At 39.4% G+C, this 20411-nt stretch overlaps 2 protein-coding genes across 3 annotated transcripts in view; one reads left to right on the top strand and one right to left on the bottom strand.

Moving 5' to 3' along the window:
- The first annotated feature begins 745 nt into the window (after positions 1 to 745).
- On the top strand, positions 746 to 9084 carry LOC117296785 (acetyl-CoA acetyltransferase, mitochondrial-like). The gene is made up of 13 exons (XM_033779834.1): positions 746 to 822; positions 1854 to 1907; positions 2431 to 2548; positions 3207 to 3302; positions 3741 to 3841; positions 4228 to 4320; positions 4937 to 5089; positions 5306 to 5357; positions 5841 to 5933; positions 6371 to 6484; positions 6946 to 7010; positions 7554 to 7711; positions 8410 to 9084. The coding sequence occupies exons 1-13, from the start codon at positions 763 to 765 to the stop codon at positions 8528 to 8530; spliced, it is 1278 nt and encodes a 425-aa protein (XP_033635725.1). The 5' UTR covers positions 746 to 762; the 3' UTR covers positions 8531 to 9084.
- A 4709-nt stretch (positions 9085 to 13793) lies between these two features.
- The window catches only part of LOC117297113 (ankyrin repeat domain-containing protein 6-like), a 28719-nt gene continuing 22101 nt past the window's right edge, over positions 13794 to 20411 (bottom strand). Inside the window, exons 7-13 of one of the 2 annotated variants that reach the window (XM_033780251.1) lie at positions 20296 to 20394; positions 19530 to 19628; positions 18970 to 19047; positions 18153 to 18290; positions 16604 to 16759; positions 16013 to 16237; positions 13794 to 15491 (exon numbers count right to left, since the gene is read on the bottom strand). In XM_033780251.1, the coding sequence (XP_033636142.1) occupies positions 13872 to 15491; positions 16013 to 16237; positions 16604 to 16759; positions 18153 to 18290; positions 18970 to 19047; positions 19530 to 19628; positions 20296 to 20394 (2415 nt within the window). In that variant the 3' untranslated portion in view covers positions 13794 to 13871. The remainder of the gene's footprint in view (positions 15492 to 16012; positions 16238 to 16603; positions 16760 to 18152; positions 18291 to 18969; positions 19048 to 19529; positions 19629 to 20295; positions 20395 to 20411) is intronic. The other variant, XM_033780252.1, reaches the window with a different exon arrangement.

Here is a 20411-nt window from a genome sequence, read left to right as displayed (position 1 = left end):
GAGAGGTATGGGTGGGCGGGGGTGCGGTCAGGTATATGGGGGGGGGGGGGGGGGGGTTCAGTTTTGAGCTTTAAATTTCACCATCCTGTACCTGCAGGGGGTAGTTGTGATAACGTAACCCTCCTCCGCCCTCGGGAGGAGGGTTAGGTTATAGTAACTACTGCAGGGGCATCTTGATTGTACTGCAATATCATTTTTCTCTCCGCCACCATACTGCAAATACCGGTCACCAGAAGGAATCTACACTTTAGTCCACACTTGAAAAACAAATTTGATAAAAGTGGATACAACCATGGAGTATAACCAACACAATATAAAAAGGCGGGGGATTTAATACGATACATTAGCCGACACTATATAGCGTACCAGCATTTCTTATTGTTTTTGCGATGGTCATAAAATACAGCAGATATCAGATTATAACCTGGTATTGTGGATTTGTTTATTAATTTATTCAATTATTTTTTACCATTATCATGAGTTGAGACGGGAATTGTGCAAAAAAAAAAAGTTGAATCCCTTTTAATTTATGAACAAATCTAAGGTTAAACGAGTTTCAAACCTTATCAGTTAAATTTTCTGGGCTGTAAGTTACTTAAAGTCAGTTGCCAAATAAAATAGTTTGAGCATAAAATAATAACTCAGGGAAAAACTTTGTGACCATTAATTGGTTATAAAATCACACCTTTAAGAATAATACATGGAAAGTTTTGAACTGTTGGTGGCGCCCTTCAATTTACTGGACCGTGCAAAAAGCACAACATGATCAAAAACCCAATGGCTGCTATGAATCGTCTTATAAATGTTCCCAAATATCTTTGGGTAAGTTTCAATTTCTAAGGTTACAGTGAGTTAAAAGAATGATATGTGATCTTAAAGTGCCATTGGTTTAAAGTAGATCACCCATAAATTATTTGAAGTTTTGCTGGTGTTTTGCTGGTGTTCCCTTTCTTAACTTCTTCAGTCACTACCAAAATACTGTATTTTACTCCTAGTACTAGTAGTAGAACTAACGGGACTAACTATGTATGAGCATCTTCCGCTATCGTGGAGACGATAGTGGAACGAAACTCATAGTTCTAGGCCAACAATTAACCATGACTTTACTTTCTATTATATTTACGCTTTTGTTAGGGCCAGTGATCGATCAGGTTAGGGCTAATTTATTAAATTTATTACCCATATTAAATTGTTGAAAATTGTAATATAAAAGTAATATAATAGTCCTAACTTCTAAGACTAAGTAGTAACAAAACAATGAATGGTTCTAAAAAGTTGTTACTCATTTTATTTTAATAAAATTTGAGAAAGGATTTCCATATAATTAATGTTTATCCTGCAACCTTTTCACTAATTTTTACCCAAAATGAGTATGTCATTTGAATTTGATTGAGTAAATTTAGTTTCATTAATATTTCATTTACAGAAATTTATCCAAATTTGCCTTGAATTGAAGTATATATTTTCTCCATGCTCGGATGAAGAAACATAATGCACATCAGAACTAGTTGCGATAACATAACCCTTAAAATCACAAATACATCAGAGCCAGAAATCATTACTAAATTTGAAATTGATCCACTCGACAAACAAGCGAGACAATTTTAAAAAGTTGGTGCAAGTTCTCATTTGAATGATTTAGTTTGAATAGGTCGCAGTGGGACTTTCTGACGCTGACCCTTGTGGCAGTGGGAAAGACTTTCAAAGCTTTAAAACAACATGCTCAAATGTACATATATTCAATTGTAGTTGTGTTAATCCCGTTGAATGAATGAAAGGTTGAGTGAGTTTTAAACTTTATCAAGTTAACTTTTTCAGGTTTTACCCTGTTTTATTTATTATCTTTTGCTTAGCTTCCTGGGGGCCAATCCTTACGGAGGACTCTGGCTACTGCATCTGCACTTAATGTAAGTAGAATAGAAAAGTGGAACTCACTACCAATGTGACACACAACACCTACCCTTAGAACTATGAGATTCGTTCTGCTATCAATAGTGGAATGAAACTCATATTATCACAACAAGCATGTCTAGGAGTACACAACATCGCAATGAGCTGCAATTATCATATTCACAGTACATTAATACACGATAGTTATAAATTAACAGTCAGTTGGACAACAATTAGGTTTAGGTTAAGCCGTGGCTTGTGTGCTGTAACCTATTGACAGAGAAACAACAGAAAATACTACAGAAAACGATAAACGTGTACAATGCGACAGACTAGACAAACCGAATCCCACCTGAGTATGCCTGTGATGTTTTTCACAGAACTCGGGAAAGTACTGAGTATACAGGGCTAACACACATCGGTGTAAAACCAAAATGAATATTTTATCCCCGCTGCAAATTTCACCTCAAGATTTTTTTCTTGGATCAAGCAGTCTTGACAATTTCAATAAATCAGTAGTGATGTCAATTGCTTCTCCAGGATGTTGTGATTGTGAGTGCAGTAAGGACCCCCATTGGATCGTTCAGGGGCACCTTGGCTAGTGTCCCAGCAACCAGACTTGGTGCCATAGCAATCCAAGAAGCCATCCACAAAGCAGGTACGGTATTTTAAAACAAAATAATAATATTAAATTCAAAATAATATTTTATAATAACAATATCGAAGTCTTATATACCACACATATCTACCAAACAAGGTACTCAAGGCGCTGAATTCAAAGTATATACAAACTTTCAGAAAGATAGGTAATTGCAGTGATAAATTTTGAGACACAATTATTTAGCAACTTACAAGATGCTACGGCGCAGACAGCAGCCACAGCCAGGAACACCGGGGCGAACCCTTTCTCTTTTCGAAAAGTGCACTGGGTTCTTTTACATGCGTTACCCAACACATGGGACCAACGGCTTTACCTCCCAACCGAAGGACGAAGCAATGGTTAAGTGTCTTGCTTAAGGACACAAGTTTCACGGCTGGGGATTCTAACCCACACTCATCTGATCAGAAACACCAGAGTTTGAATTCGGTGCTCTTAACCGCATAGTATAATCATAAAATCTCATAGTATAATAATAATACTGCGTTCTTATACAGCGCTTTACGGGCCTGGAATTGCATGCAGGCCACAGACGCAATTGCCTCTGTTGACCTGGTCTTAATTAATCAAACGCAACCCTTCAACAACTTTCAATCACGGACACAAACACTGAAATAAAGGTAGATTTTTTAGTCTGTGACTACTTTTCTTCCTGCAGGAATCCCTACTGAAGAAGTCAAGGAGGTGTACATGGGGAATGTGATCCAGGCAGGAGAAGGCCAAGCACCAGCGAGACAGGCTGCCCTAGGAGCTGGTACGAACAATACTGTCCTCTAGTGACCAGTGTTTCTGAGTGAACCTTGGAATGTTTTACAAAGTTACCAAATAGACAGTACTGTCTCAATCATTTAAGCACTGTAGCCTCAAACAAACAAGAAGCACATGCAATGCCAATGCAATTTATACCCTTCAAGTGGAATTTTATTATCAAAATCCACATAGGTTTAAGGACATCACTTTTCCAAAAATCATTTTTTTTGTACAGAGAATTTTCAGTTCATTCCTGAATTTAGATGATATTCAATCAAAATGAAATTGATCTTTTGACTTTTTGCTTGAATAATGATTGTGTTCATTTGTACGATGGTTGGTTTTTGGGTGTTATCTTTTCACTTTTACAGTATGCTTTTTGATGTACTTGTATTTGTTGAGGTCAAATAATAATAATAATTATTTGTTGATTGGTTTTCAGGTCTTCCTCTCAGCACACCTTGTACCACCATCAACAAAGTCTGTGCCTCCGGAATGAAAGCAGTCATGATGGCAGCTCAGAGTCTCATGTGTGGTCACCAGGTAAATATCGTGCTTGACCTTTACCCTAACTAGGTAAAGTTCTCACTTAGCAGAATCACGGCACCAGCCAAAAAATGCCATGTTAATTGATACTTTTGCGATGAATTCCCTGTCTAGGTATTGCTTATTGGATAGCTGTACGCTGCGGAAATTCTCCACTTTCGAGCAGAGTTTTTGATGAAGGGCTTTATTAGTTGCAGCTTTATATTGACTGCAGATAGTGACCAGGCCCTTGCTCATGTCTATTTTCCAGATCAGTGCATTCCTTCTTCTCGCTCCCAATCTTGAACTTGTGGATAAAGTTGTCAGTTTCGGGACACTGTAGTCTCAGTACATTTTGACCATGGTTGCATTTTGACCAGAATCTTTAATCTTTTTTCCCCCAGGATGTGATGGTTGCTGGTGGTATGGAAAGTATGTCCAACGTTCCATTCCTCATGCCAAGATCCGAACCCGCCTATGGAGGTCACCGCCTTGAGGTCAGTCATTATGTCAACGGTCACATGAGTATTCATATTCCACATGATTTTGAATGATCCATTGCGAAATGACTTTGCTTTTATCTTCTTTATTAAGTGCAGAGTTGTGCAGGTTTGAATACTGTTCAGTTGTTTGTGTTTGTTTAAACTGTTGTTTAAAGGTGTCGTCAATCATGCTTAAAGTTAATTGTATACAGTTCAGATGCATTAAAGTAACTCTCCTACAAGAGATAGAAAATTAAGTGATATTTGCGCCATGGCTTTGACCTAGACCAGCAGCCGATTTCACGAAACTTTACGCAACTGCGTAAGTCCACTTGCTCAACGCCTATGGCGCAACTTACGCCATAAACGTTGCGCAAGTGGACTTACGCAGTTGCGTAAAGTTTTGTGAAATCGGCTACAGGTTTGGAACTTTGCTCTTGAAGGGGAACAGCAAATTCCCTCTGGTAAGGGCACCTCTATGAGGAAAATGTAAACCTGTATTTGAACCTTTGCAAAGGGCACCACAGCAAAAGCACAGGGCACCATGGCAGTTGCTGTGGGGGGAAATGGGTTATCTTGAGGCCTGAAAGGCTTAAAAGGTGTTTTTCTTTTTGTTTGTTTTTAAAACAAGGATGCAATTGTCAAGGATGGCTTAAGTGACGTGTACAACAAGATCCACATGGGAAACTGCGGGGAAGACACGGCTAAGAAACTGGATATCTCCCGGGCCCAGCAAGATGAATTCGCTCTGGGATCTTACAAGAAAAGCCAAGCAGCTGGAGCAGTAAGTTTAAAACAGTCTGAAGTTCTCTGCTTCTGTTGTGTTGGGCAATTTTTGATAATAATAGTAATAATACTAGTTAAAAAAAAAAAGATTTATCACAACCCAAAGGGTCGTATCAAAGCGCTCAGTATTTCTTTTCCTGCAAGGTATGTGAAAGTAAGTTTTGAAGTATGAAACCTATTGCTGTATTTATCACAATGTCTTTCTCTTGTTTAGGCTGGCGTCTTCCAAAAGGAGATTGTCCCCGTCAATGTACCACAAAGGAGAGGTGAGAGGATTTCTAAATAACAATTAGAATTTTAGTAATCTTGGTAGTCTAGTTGGTAAGACACTGCTCTAGGATTGCATCGATCGTGGGTTTGAATCCCACCCGAGTAATATGCCTGTGATATTTTTTTACAGGACTCGGGGGAAAGTACTGAGTATTCAGTGCTAACACACATCAGTGTATGAGTAAAAACCCAAATTAATATAATTAGAATGTTGTCAAATGTTTTTTTTTATTCAAGTCATTCACACAAGGCCTGAATAATTGTGGGCTATCACCTCGCAAGGTGTGGGCTACAAACAAATAAATAAAGAATACTAATACTTAATTGATACAAATTTGAGGGAGAACCTTTCTTTGACAACTGCTGGACCCACCTACCCCGGTACAACAAGACCAAACAACTAAACTTGACGATTAAAATCAAAATATGATTTTGTGGTTTATAATTATGTAACAAATTACTTTTTTTTGTCTGAGCAGGGAAGCCGGACATTGTAGTGGCAGAGGACGAGGAGTACCATAGAGTCAACTTTGACAAGATTACGTCACTCAAGACTGTCTTTGAAAAAGATGGTAAGTGAGTCATAAGAAAGAGTCTTGAGACTTTAACTTTTTAACGTTTATAACAAAAGGCATTTATGAATGGGAATAAAAGAATAGTGACTCGTTCTTAAACGTCCATTTAAAACTTTGCAGGGTCGTTGGCGTGCGCTAAAGGCCCTTGCCTTCAGCTCGGGCCTTCGCCTTCAGCTCGGGCCTTTATCACACGGCAATTCGACCCTGCCGGCTTTAAACGGCCCTGTAAGAACTCATCGCTACCCTTTTATTCCCTTAGTATTTTCCTGCAAGGTATGTGGGACTACGTTTGAATTATGAGACCTATCATATAGCATAATGTAATGGTTTACAAGGTGCTTTGGCGCAACATGCTGCCAATCAAACCAGGAACACCGGGGCGAACCCCTTCTCTTTTTGAGAGTGACTACGACTTTCCTCTTTTTCCACTCCAGGCACAATAACAGCTGGGAATGCAAGTACCTTGAATGACGGAGCAGCAGCTATGCTTCTAATGACATCACAGGCTGCTGACAGACTAGGAGTCAAACCACTCGCAAGAATTCTAGGTATGAACTCTTTCAGTGGCCGCTGTTTTTGTGAGGTTTAGTTAGTGAGACACTTCTCTAGAATGGACCCTTCCCATGAAATATGCTAATCACATTCACGCATGCGTACAGACCCTGTTGGTTGGCAAACGCCATAGAGTTGTGCACTAAGCAGACGCGCAATCGCGTCTGCGTCACGCACCCATTAGCCGTGTACAAAACAGCGCGATGTTCCCTCATTTTGCCAACCAAAACGTTAGTGCGCACGCGATGCGCAATTTACATATTTCATGGGAAGGGTCTATTGCAAAGGTCGTGAGTAACAAGCCTTTTTTTTTTTTTTTTTCAAAGAACTTGGGAAAGTACTGAGTATGCAGTGCTAATACACATCGGTGTGAGGGTAAAACCAAACTTAATATACCTAATATTCACTAAATTTTGAAGGGAATTACCTCAAATATTCATCTTTTTTTTTCCTGCAGGTTTTGCCGATGCAGCCGTAGCCCCCATTGAGTTTCCTATTGCACCGGCATATGCCATGCCAAAGGTACATGTAAAAAAATCCCATTATTTCCTGCTGCAAACTATTCATATTTACAATAATAATAACAGTGGCTTCTTATACAGCGCACATACCCGTCACTCAGTGACGCTCAAGGCGCTATAACATTATGGGCCCCGAGTATTAAAGGCAGTGGACACTATTGGTAATTACTCAAAATAATTATTAGCATAAAACCTTTCTTGGTGACGAGTAATGGGGAGAGGTTGATGGTATAAAACATTGTGAGAAATGGCTCCCTCTGAAAAGCCATAGTTTTCGAGAAAAAAGTTATTTTCCACCATTTTGATTTCGAGACCTGATTTTGGGGTCTCAAAATCAAGCATCTGAAAGCACACAACTTAGTGTGACAAGGGTGTTTTTTCTTTCATTGTTATCTCTCAACATCAACGACCAATTGAGCCCAAATTTTCACAGGTTTGTTATTTTGTGCGTATGTTGAGATACACCAAGTGAGAAGACTGGTCTTTGACATTCACCAATAGTGTCCACTGCCTTTAAAAATATCAATCTTCTTTTGATGGACAGGTCTTAGAGCAAACGGGAGTGAAGCTTGAGGACATATCAATGTTCGAAGTGAATGAAGCATTCAGCGTTGTGGTATTGGCCAACATTAAGCTCCTTGGGCTCGATCCAAGTAAAGTCAACGTCAACGGTGGAGCAGTCAGCATTGGACATCCCATAGGGTGAGTCCGAAGTTTAATTTATGCAGATTTATTCAAAGTAGGGTCAAGGGGTATGTGCAGTGAATGAATAATATTTCTGATTTATCAATTATACTGTTTGGAATTATGTGCATAGAAATTGACAAAATAGGAAGAGGGCTGGAACATTAATCTGGAGATCGATGGTTCAAATCTCGCTTTAGTAAGTTTTTCCAAAACTGAAATAAGGTGACCCCTGGCTGCCGCTTCCTAGGTTGTATCAGACACTTTGATGTGATCCCTGGCTACACGGCAGTTAACAGTTGTATAATGGCTTCTGACTCACACCCTGAGCAAACAAAGTGGAGCTAGATAGCTTAGTTGGAAGAGCGCCGGCACATTAATCTGGAGGTTGTTGGTTCAAATCCCGCTCTTGTCAATTTTGTTTGTTTGTTCAACCACGAATCATTCTTCATTCAATACTACTTTTGATTGACAACATTCCAGGCATGTACAGGTTGTAAGCTTTGTTTACAAAACGGAAAGGGCACCCTATGAGGAAATTGTAAATTTCTACTGGAGCATTTCAAGGGCACCAAGGCAATGACCAGGGGCAAAGGAGGCAATCGCCTTCGTTGCCTCTGTGAAGTATCAGGCCCAACATTCAACAAAACAAACTGTACCGACGGTGCACATATTCTTCAAAGAAGACATAATTTGTTATTATTTATTTCCCGCAGAATGTCAGGGGCAAGAATCACAGGACACATGGTACATAATCTGCAATCTGGCGAGAAGGGTCTGGCGGGAATCTGTAATGGCGGCGGTGGGGCCTCGGCAATTCTTATCGAGAAACTCTAAACTCTTCAGTAACTTAGAGAAGGCTCACTTTTCCTTTGTTTTTTTCACACCGAACTTATCAACAAATATTTATTGACATATTTTATGGAGATATTGTTTTATATTATTTTACCCATATGCACAGATGTGTGTGAGCATTCTATACTCAGTTCTGTGAAAATAAATAAATAAATAAATATCTTTATCGCCGATGCAAATTTAACATCTATTGTCTTATATTGTATTCAAGAGGGTTTTAAAAATGGTTCTAGGCATTGTTAAGTGTTCTTTCGAGTCCACTTTGTAAAACATGTTGGCTCTGAGAATTGACTGACAGGAGACTGAATGAAGATGAGAGTAGTATTCTGCCTTTAAGGCACGGGACACTATTGGTAGTTACTCAAACTAAGTAAGCCCGGTTCATACTTCCTGCGAATGCGAATGCGAAGCGAATGTTGACGTCACAAAAATCGCATATTCGCAGCAGTTCGGCTCCGGGCAACTCACTTGCGAATATCGCTGCGAAAGGATAGTTGTGACGTCAAATTCGCTTCGCATTCGCATGAAGTATGAACCGGGCTGTATTAGCAAAAAACCTACTTGGTAACGAGAAATGGGGAGAGGTTGATAAGTATAAAACATTGTGATAAACGGCTCCCTTTGAAGTAAAATAATTTTTGAAAAAGAGGTTATTTGGACATCCCTAAATCAGTTGATTTCACGAGTATTTGATATGATGCAAAGATGATTTATTCTCAATAAAACACATCCCAGTCTAAAAAGTGGAAAGCACATGATTTTAGTTTTCAAACTTTATCAAAATATCATTTTTTCAAAAAATATTTTTTGATACATTATTAGTTGAAGTCTTTTAAAGGCACTATGCATGTCAATATCTCTTAGTAAACTACTTCTGTACACAGTAAATATGGATTAATTTGCATATTAAATATGCATAATATCATTGAAAGACTCAATAAGATCTGATTTATGAATACATGTATAAATTATGATCTAGGGTCTAAAACATGAAAAGACTTGGACGTATATAAAACTTTTCAAATAAATATCGGGGTTTAAAAGATAGATTGTACACAACATTTATGTAATAGATAAAATAAAAATAAAGGTTACTTAAAAGATGAAATAAAGATAACTTCCCTCAAAATTAAAAAAGGATGTTGATTCTGTTTTTGTAATTTTTATCTCTACACCTTAAATGTAGGGTTATAGATTTGGTTTTTGTAAACCATTCAAATGCACATGTTGTGTTTTGTCGGCGCAACTCTGCATAAATCTAACTGCAAAATATAGTTACTGGTCAGATGTTCCGATCTGATTTAGCCCTCGAGAAAGACTCTGCTAGGGTCAAAATGTCAGGCCAATAACTATTTTTTGCATTTATACAATAGGTCCTTTTGGTTGGTAAGCAGATTGCAGCAGCTAATTTGATTTTCCCATGTATCTAACTGTGTACAATGAGTGCTCTGCGTATATGCATTCACCACAAAATTTAGTATGGATGCCTAGCATAGATTATCTATAATTCTAAACCAATGTGGAAGATAATGAATGGTCATACAGTAGGAGGGTTGACCATGTACATACTGTGTAGATGCATTTACCATATATGATATAATATTGGCATAGTTTATCAATCATTCAAGACCAAAGTGTATGACAATGAATGGTAAGACAGTAGGAGGGTTGACCATGTACTGTGTAGATGCATTTACCATATATGATATAATATTGGCATAGTTTATCAATCATTCAAGATCAAAGTGTATAAGGAATGGTAAGACAGTAGGAGGGTTGACCATGTACTGTGTAGATGCATTCATATGATATAACATTGGCATAGTTTATCAATCATTCAAGACCAAAGTGTATGATAAGGAATGGTAAGACAGTAGGAGGGTTGACCATGGACTGTGTAGATGCATTCATATGATATAACATTGGCATAGTTTATCAATCATTCAAGACCGAAGTGTATGATAAGGAATGGTAAGACAGTAGGAGGGTTGACCATGGACTGTGTAGATGCATTCATATGATATAACATTGGCATAGTTTATCAATCATTCAAGACCAAAGTGTATGATAAGGAATGGTAAGACAGTAGGAGGGTTGACCATGGACTGTGTAGATGCATTCATATGATATAACATTGGCATAGTTTATCAATCATTCAAGACCAAAGTGTATGATAAGGAATGGTAAGACAGTAGGAGGGTTGACCATGGACTGTGTAGATGCATTCATATGATATAACATTGGCATAGTTTATCAATCATTCAAGACCAAAGTGTATGATAATGAATGGTAAGACAGTAGGAGGGTTGACTATGTACTGTGTAGATGCATTCACAATACCACAAAAAGGTTTATCCATCATTACAAACCACGGTAGGTGTTATTAAACTGTCAGACAGTGGGAGGGTTAAGCACTAAACCCACTTGCCTAGACGTGTATTTCTCGGAAACATGGTCTCTATCTCTGAATTATTCCATAAGCCAAACACAACAGAAAATGTTATCATCAATAGGAGACTTTCCAACGCTAGGTGGCAGCAGACATACCGGGTAAATTTCCATTGTTTACGTAGTTCTGAACATGCGCATAATTCTGAGAACAATAGATTTACCCGGTAAGTCTGCTGCCCTCTATCGTCCCAGAAAGTCTCCCATTGGCCATGTTTTGAACCAGAAAATTCTGTGCCATCCGGACCTAAAGTCACCACAATTTTGAAACCAAACCGATGAAGGGCAAAATAAAACGAACTCTTTAAAATAATTAAATTAAAATGATATAGTAAGGTTTGCCGTAACACCATGTAATGATAACCTCTGATTGAGTTGAGGTGGTTCTGAAAAGAACTGTAGTTGAACTGTAGTCGACGTTGCGATTAGTTTGCTCTGATCGTCTTTTGATCGACTTCTGGATCAGAGCATACTTATCGAAACGTCGCGTTGAAATCAACAGTTCTTTTCAGAACCACCCCAACTCATTTCGAGATTATCATTACATGGTGTTACCGCAAACTTTACTATATTTTGTATTTCCCCCATGCAAAGTTTCAAATCCTACTTAATTTAAAGGGAAGGTACACGTTTGGTAATTGTCAAAGACCAGTGTTCTCACCTGGTGTATCCCATCTTATGCATAAAATAACAAGCCTGTGAAAATTTGGGCTCAATTGGTCATCGAAGTTGTGAGAAAATGAAGAAAGAAAAGATACCCTTGTTGGACGGATTTGCGTGCTTTCAGATAGGAATAAAATACTTCTAGCTAGAAAATCTTTTATTATTTTAGTGAGAAATTACCTCTTTCTCAAAAACTACGTTACTTCAGAGGGAGTTGTTTCCCACAATGTTTTATACTATCAACAGCTCTCCAATGCTCATTACCAATTCAGTTTTTAAGTTAATGTTTGTTTGAGTAATTACCAAACGTGTACCTTCCCTTTAAAATGCAAAACCAAAATACAATGTACAAATTTACAATTACTACATTGTTTTCAACTTCATCAGAAAACAGGAAAAATGCTCAAAGCAAATATATAATTTATGTGACATTTACAAATAAAACATTGAGCTGGAAAAATAAAATCTGAGCTGGAAAAATAAAATCGCGCAGTAGCTTCAAACACTGACAAGTCATATACATGTATACATAGAGAAGTTTTTATAATTTCCATTGGGTCAAAATGTAGACCCTACATTACTATTTTGAAAACACTCAAGCGCCCAAGTATTGTACAAAAAAGGTTCTTATAAAATGAATAAAGTTTGTTGTCCTCTTTTGAGAAAAACGGGAACGTCTTCACCATGAAAACCTTGGCTGTATGCCATGGCTGATTATCAGCCTTGGTATGCTGGGTATCTTGCATTTGCCTCCCATTATGCTGAACACAATGATGAACAACAGATGGAACAACAGTAATTCTGGAATGGGGGATTACACAATAACCCACAGAAAAAGGGAGATTTGGAGCACGAATTACAGTACCATGTGTCCCTCATTGTACATGTACATGGGAAATAAGGCATAGCTAGGTGAGTGCATTCCTGTGCAAGCTCCACAATGGAATGTCTGGGCGTAATCACACATATTTACCTGTAGAAGTCTCAGCTTCATTAGGCGTTAAGTTTTTGAGGAAAAAAAAAGTGAAAATCACAGAGCAATGTTTTCAAGTGAGTCGCGTAATACGTTGGTTTATATAATACGTAATTTTTGTGACATTGTTTTGCTTATTTCTCAAAAACTACAGCATCTCAGCAAGTTCTATACTAAGGGAAGCTTTTTGCAATCATTTTCTTCAAACCGTGCAAGTTTAATGTAAATCTGTGGACGTTGTGTTTTGTGTCATACAAAAAGCACCCAAACTCTTCAAAGCCAAGACTAAACAAGTGAGATTTTAAGATATTATTCACAACCAAGTGGTTAACGTAGATTGAAACAAGAATTTTGTTTAAACGATTCAAGATTCTTTATAAACTGGAAGTAAAAATGTACTCAGCTGAAGTCTTTGGTATCGTCTTAAGACTAATACCACCATTACCCTGCAGCACAAGTTATCTGCACTCTCAATTTAATAGTGAATTATTATTTCGCCCAAACATACTGTATAATTAGCACACCAATTTTTGTAACTGATTGGGCCAGGGCTTTCTAACAGTCTGAAAAAACGACGTTTCACAGAAATTAACAACTTTTCCCTGCATTTGTTGCGTGTTTTCTTTTGCAGCAATTAACTTGTTTATATTTATTTCTGAGTCAGACAATTATATTGTCTGTATATTGTCTGTTGTACAGACAGATTTTAAAAATCATTATAGAATTATGAGCTTTCCTGTCCTATATTGGGACTGTGTATTGAAAGCACTACTAGTTTGTTAGCTTTATTTTTATTTCCTTTGAGTGACTGATAAAAAGGAAGGAAAAAAAACCCAACTCTGTGTAAAAAAGGATACTTCAATCAATTCTAGCAAAAGATGTCATTTTTATTTACACTGTGTGTTGGGGGTCCATGGGTGTTGTGCACCCACATAGGGGGAAAATGGCACACTCAACTTTGCCTCAGATGCTATTTGCCCCCCTCGGGTGTACAAAACACCATGGACCCCATCACGACATCCAATAACTGTACTATGTTTAGACATGGGTGTAATAGACCTTTATCATGGTGCAGCCATCTTGAATTTTTCCCATTGACATCAATGTAACCAAACCGAGGCTGGAAGAACAAAATAGTCTGGTTCCTATTTTCAAAATGATGATTAGCATTCATTATTGTTATTCGATACAAGGAACATGACCAAGATGGAGACAGCATGATAAGAGTTGGAGATTAGCTCATATCTGAAGTTCATGTGTTTTCCTCGATGATGTCTTCTGCATACCGCCTGATGGCCCCATTTCCATCCGTGTAAAATTCTTAACATAGACAGATTGTTGAGCAACCACCGGGTATCCTACCCTAGGCTGCTCTTGAGAGATACTCTGTTTGTCATTATTGTTCTCCCTCTCCATGGCTAGAGCTCTGATCAGGACATCGTCGATTGGATTTCTCCGCGATCGCCGGGAGGAGGTGGTCGCCGCGTCCCCGGAGGAGACTCCCGACGACGAGTTAGATACGCAGGACTGTTGCGGCGAGTATTTGGAAGAGTACTGGGAGACTATGTCCGGGGAGGTTTGGTCGCAAGACGTCAGAGGTAGAGACTTTGTGGAAGCATCTGATGGGAGGTTGTACATCTCCTGCGTTAATGAGCTGTGTGTAAGCTGTGCGTAGGTTCCGCTATGAACGTCTTCGGGCTGTTGCCATGATGCGTCGTACTCGTGCATTGTTTCATGAGATTTGTGGAGACTCTCGTACTGCGCTTTCTGCTCAAGCGCAATTTTTGAGAGGCGCTGGAACGGACGATCAGACGTGGACATAGCTTTTTCTTCGGAATATGTACTCCCCAAGCCTTGGGGCTGCTTCTCTGGGTGGTTTGAGATGATCTGAGGGCGGGACTGAAGTTGGGAACGGACTGTGCTATCACTGGACGAATCGTCCTCGCTTGATTCCGTCTCGAAATTAAAGCTAGCGGCAATAGCCTTGCTCTCTGGTTCCCTCGGCTGGGAAGACTGTGGCAGATCTGGATGGGCGATAGGTGGGATGTAGGTAGCCGAAACGAGCTCCTTATGTGAGCTGTCATACGCCCTCAATTCAGGGCTTGAGGATGCGTTACGATGCAAAGCTCGTGTAAAACTACCCGTTCTTCTACCCCTCTGAGTGGGGTTACGACTTTCCGCCCGTGACCGCCCCCAGTTATCAACGGCAGGTCCTTGTGGTTGATAGTCTCTCCCTGGGTATACTTGTGGATTAACCGGTCCATTAACCCTCAGGTTATTCGGTGGGATTAGATTCCTGTCCACACTGACTGCAGTACTGTTTCTACTTGGACTCGGTGACTGCTTCCTCCTCGGAATTAATCTCCCACTATGTCCAGACATGCCCGACTTGGACCTGTTTCGTGGGTCCTTATCCGAGCCTGAAGAATCCTCCGTTCCTTCCGAGATCCTATCAAAACCAGAAGGGTTACCATGCAAAGGTTTTCTCTCATTCGGTGGGTAATACACCGACAGCTGCTCCTGAACTGTCTTTAACCTGACCTCGAAGTAACGCCGGAGTTCATCGCGCACATAGCTCAGCCTTCGCTCGTACTCCTCAGACCACAGCGCCCTCTCTTGAAGCATACGGCGATCGATCCGATGCAGGCATTCTGTCCGTTCGGCGGCCACGCGCTCCTTACTGAGCTGGTCCAGGCAAGTTCCCTGATGGGTGAGCTTCTTGTCCAACGTACTGAGTTTGTGCTCAAACTGGGCCCTGGTGGTATCTATTTCAGACAGCATCTTCTCTTTGCTGGCCTCCAATTGGTTCTGTAGTTTGTGGATGTAAATTGAACAGGTGCAAGTCTCCTTCATTGTTCCCTATCATCAACAAAAACAGACAACAAAATTAACAAGAGTTTATTCATGAGACTAGGCAGGGTTCTCTCTGTGCACAAGCTAGTATGGAACTTGACATACTCTGCAACGAAATACCATGTGAGAACATGCTTTGCATTTAAGTTAACCCTGTGGAGCATGATTGGTAAAACATGATCCAGACAACAGTACAAAAACTTTGTGTATCTTTTTTTCCAGAATCTGAACATGTTGGTAAATTTTAGAGGTGTTAAATTTGCATCGGGGATACAGAATAATAATTTTCGTTTACCCATACACCGATGTGTGTTAAAATGTACACTCAGTACTTTACCGAGTTCTGTGAAAAAAAATACTCAGGTGGGATTCTGACATTGCTCTAGAGTTGCAAATGCAGTGGGTTCGAATCCCACCCGAGTAATGTGCCTGTGATTGTTTTTCACAAAACTCAGGAGTATAGTACACAGTACCAACACACATCGGTGTATGGGTAAATCAAATTGAATATGTTGGTAAATGTTTACCTGGGTCACTTGACCTCCGTCATCTCTGTACAGACACTTCTGATGATGTTTGTGTTTGTGATGACGACCCTTGTCTGGCACCCTGTGTATCTGGTGGTGGAGTTGCTGTTCCCATAATAGTCTGTTCCTCAACTCATCCTTAACAAATGTAACTTGTTTCTGAGTGGTGGGTTGATGTGTTTTTTGAGCGGTGGGTTCATGTGTTCTGTGCATACTGGATACAGGCTGCAGAGAGGAACAACCATTTTGACTCATTAATGCTGAACGGTTCGAAATCCTCCGACTTCCTTTTTCAGAAAGTTGTTTGATTTCTTAGGATATGATTCTGAACGCCCCAATACGTTTGTTTATCATTAGATCCAGCAAATGTAAGTACGATTTCTAGACTGGTCAAACTTACAGGGCATCTGAAAGCACACATATTTGTTCAACAAAAGTTTTTTTTTTTTTTTCAATATTCTCTTGCCACTTCGATGATCAATTGAGTCCAAATGTTCACAGATTTGTTATTTTATACTTAATGGTTGGATACACCAAGTGAGAATACTGGTCTTTGACAATTATCAAAGGCGTCCAGTGTTTTAAGTTTACCTTCTTAGCATGTGCAGAATGTTTGGTGGTATGCTTCTTGACTTCCCCTTTATTTGCGTGTTCTGGATCTTCTTCTTTCGTCTCTTCATTTCGAAGTTCTCTCCTGCCTCTCACACGAGACGCTGAAGGCTCCCCGCCATCCACTTTGTCAGTGTGCTGTTTTTTTTGTATGAAAATGAATTATCAAATTCTTTAGGATACAAAATATTTGGTCAGCGCCCAGTTTCATAGAGCTGCTTAAGTAGAAAATTTTGCCAACTAAAGGCTCCCCTCCCTCCAAATTGCCAGCGTGCCGTTTAATTATGAATATAAGTATATCCTTTAGATTACAAAATACTGAGCCAGGGCCAAATTTCATAAAGTTGCTTAAACAGACAACATTGCATAACAATCTTGTTCTGCACGACAACTCCTTGCAGAATACCAGCTGTTAAAGGCACATGTCACATGGTATTTGTTTACTTGAAATTTTATTTAGACAAAGACGTCGTTCAAACACAGTACTAAAGTCGGTTTAACTCATAGTTCAACCCTATCAAGTTCAACTCTGTGTGTCTGAACGGAACTAAAGTTAGTCCGAATCAAGTTCAACCCAAAAAAGATAGACCGACCAGCCAGGGGGGGTTTATCTTTAGACCCCTATGGGTTTATCTTTTAACACTGTGGACAGAATAAAAAAAAGACCACATCCGGTAACTCACAACAGACGACCCATTGACCTCTGTAATCATTACATAAACACATGGTGACCAATGAACAGGACAATAAAACTGGCTGTTACAGTAACGGTGTCGCGTTTGCTTTGACCTCTTAAAACCAAAGATAAACCGTATTGGGTTTAACTCAGTGCTGTCTGAACGCATGGGGAACAACTTTTTACAACCACCTCGAAAGTTAAACCGGTCCGGGTCTAACCAAGTACGCTGTCTGAACATACCTAGAGTAGCCTATCAGTTATACAACTGCTATCCCTAAGGGCCTTATAAACAATCAATACAAAGTAACATGGTAAAATACAGAGCAATTAAGAAAAGACATGGATCAAAAACAGGAAACTAAGAGGAAAAACAAAAACAGAAATCTAAGATGGGTTAAGGAGAAAGGTTACAAAAACATAAACAAAATCACTAAAGCACGGTACATAAAAAGATCAATATTAACTACAACAAACAAAACTATATGTACACACACGTACATGCACATGTAATTGCCTCAGTGACTCCCTAGTCATTGCCTTGGTGCCCCCATGACATATTCCCACAGAAATCTTCCATTTTCTCATAGCCCTTTACCAATAAGTAAATGCCACAGGGCCCTTGCCCTTTCAAAATGGAAGCATCAGACTGGAATATATGAATACATGGAATTGTGTGCGCTGCTTTTCGTGTTTTCATTATCACGCATTTAGCACAATGCATTACGCAAAACACATAGATTTGGGATCGAAAGTAAACAAGCTGAGCCACTCTTTGTATCACATATGAATTGCCCTTTTCTCAACAAGCAATAACTTTGCAACTCCGAATAATAAGGAAACAGATAATATTACCTTATCGTGTTTACGATGATGAGCTGTCTCTGGCTTTGATGTCTCTCTGTCATGGTGAGTGGTGAGGGGTTTATGTGGTGATTTGCTCCGATGATGATGGTGGTGGTGATGCTGCCGTGACGACTGGCTTTTCTGTAACTTGAGGGAGAATAAACGATTTAAAGCCAGTGCAAGTGGTTAATAACATTTAAAATTGATTTTTGTATAGCACTTTTCACACTGGAAGGGCGTCTCAAAGCACTTCCAACATTAATACCCCTGGTCACTGGGCCATTTAATTTATTCCTTGAACCATCTCTGGGGAGTATACAGCCTCGTGCAACAAATGCGCTACTCGGCTAAATCAATCACAAGAACCATCTCTGCCCTCACAGGTACCCATTAACGCCTGGGTGGAGAGAAGCAATTAAGTGTCTTGCTCAGGGACACAATTGTCACGACCGGGACTCGAACCCATACTCTGCTGAACAGAAACACCAGAGCTTGAGTTTGGTGCTCTTATCCGCTCGGCCACCACACCCAACACAGGGGTAAATGACTCCAGCTCAGGTGTTTCTGGTCAGCACAGCATGGGTTCAGTCCTGGTGGTGGCACTTGTGTTCTTGAGCAAGACACTTCACCATAATTGGTTGGTGGACGGCCGCTGTTAATGGACCTCGTTTTCTGCTCCGTCCATTAACAGCGGCCAGCCACCAACCCTATCATAACCACGCAGCTGAGACCAGGTCCTCACAATGTTGATCACTGATTCAAATACGTCTGAGACTTGCACTCTAAAAATATATTTTCTTGGTTCATGTAAATGTCAATGGGATACCTTCATAGCTGCTAGCAGCAACATGACAACGTCTGCGTGGTTGTTCTTCCTCGCAACCTCCAATGCAGTATCTCCATTCTGAAAAGAAGAAGAAGAAAACCGAAACAAATAATAATAATAATGATAATAATAATAACAAGTGAAAATTACTTTGTGTTAAAGATGCTATGTCAGATTTTTTGCCGATTTGACCCAAAATTTTTGATTTAAAATTCAATAGGTATTTTGATGGGGGTCGAGAAAGTTACAAGCTTTCATTTGAGCCATTGCTCAAAAAAACCTGCCAATTATTAGTAGGCTCAGCGAAATTAAGTGCTCAAAATTAGTTTTTGTCGGGATCCTGACAATATATCACGTGACCAACTCTTATGTGTTTGTTAAGAAACGCTTTAAATTGTTGTCATGGTTCCTGACCATTAAAAGAAAAAGTTGAACTTTTTTCGTTAGAGCGGGTGATACTCTTTGAAATACCATTCACTCAAAAAGAATTTTTTTTTAATGTTTGGGGCCAAAAATCTGACATAGCATCTTTAAACATTTGATGCAGTATGATGGCTTACATTGTTTTTGATGTTGATATCAGTAGAGGCTTCTATCAATATCTTGGATATCTTCTTCTTTCCAAGACCAGAGACAACATGAAGAGGTGTGTTCCCCTCCTGAATCAAAAATACAACAAAGAATCTTATTTTGTCTCTGAATCAGCTGGATCATTGTGTAATCATGCATTGAGATACGTATTTGCAAAAGCAAGAAACCATGTGTTTGAACTACTATCGTTGCCTGTGGGTTTGAAAGTTTTAATTGTTAAAGGCAGTGGACACTATTGGTTATTACTCAAAATAATTATTAGCATAACACCTTACTTGGTAACGAGTAATGGGGAGAGGTTGGTAGTATAAAACATTCTGAGAAACGGCTCTTTCTGAAGTGGAGTATTTTTCCACGAATTTGATTTCGAGACCTAAGATTTAGAACTTGAGGTCTCAAAATCAAGCATCTGAAAGCACACAACTTTGTATGACAAGGGTGTTTTTTCTTTCATAGTTATCTCGCAACTCCGAAGACCAATCGAGCTCAAATTTTCACAGGTTTGTTATTTTATGCATATGTTGAGATACAGCAAGTGAGAAGACTGGTCTTTGACAATTACCAATAGTGTCCAGTGTCTTTAAGCCAAGATGTACAAACAAAACAAGTACATTGTGTAGGCCTATGCACCATTTTTGGAGGAAGCATTTTCCGTGCAAGATACAATGTTTTTGCAAAAAGATTCAACATTCTTGCACTGATTTGTGTTGATATTATTCATGAGTGATGACCTACCGCATTGGTGGTGTTGACGTTGCTAGATGCACTGATGAGTATCCTACAGCAGGTGATGTGACCAAACAGAGCAGCTGTGTGTAATGGACTCTCACCATTCTACAGTGGAAAAAAAA

The sequence above is a fragment of the Asterias rubens genome, chromosome 11 (genome assembly GCF_902459465.1).
Source record: "Asterias rubens chromosome 11, eAstRub1.3, whole genome shotgun sequence".
NCBI classification, from domain to species: domain Eukaryota; kingdom Metazoa; phylum Echinodermata; class Asteroidea; order Forcipulatida; family Asteriidae; genus Asterias; species Asterias rubens.
Note: the sequence above shows the minus strand (reverse complement) of the source record. Positions and strands in the feature narration are given on the sequence as shown.

Coding starts and splice junctions, on each gene's coding strand:
- LOC117296785 (XM_033779834.1), top strand. CDS start 763: ATGATCAAAAACCCAATGGCTGCTATGAATCGTCTTATAAATGTTCCC. Junction 1,908..2,430: donor CTACTGCATCTGCACTTAAT/GTAAGTAGAATA, acceptor TTGCTTCTCCAG/GATGTTGTGATTGTGAGTGC. Junction 4,321..4,936: donor ATGGAGGTCACCGCCTTGAG/GTCAGTCATTAT, acceptor TTTTAAAACAAG/GATGCAATTGTCAAGGATGG.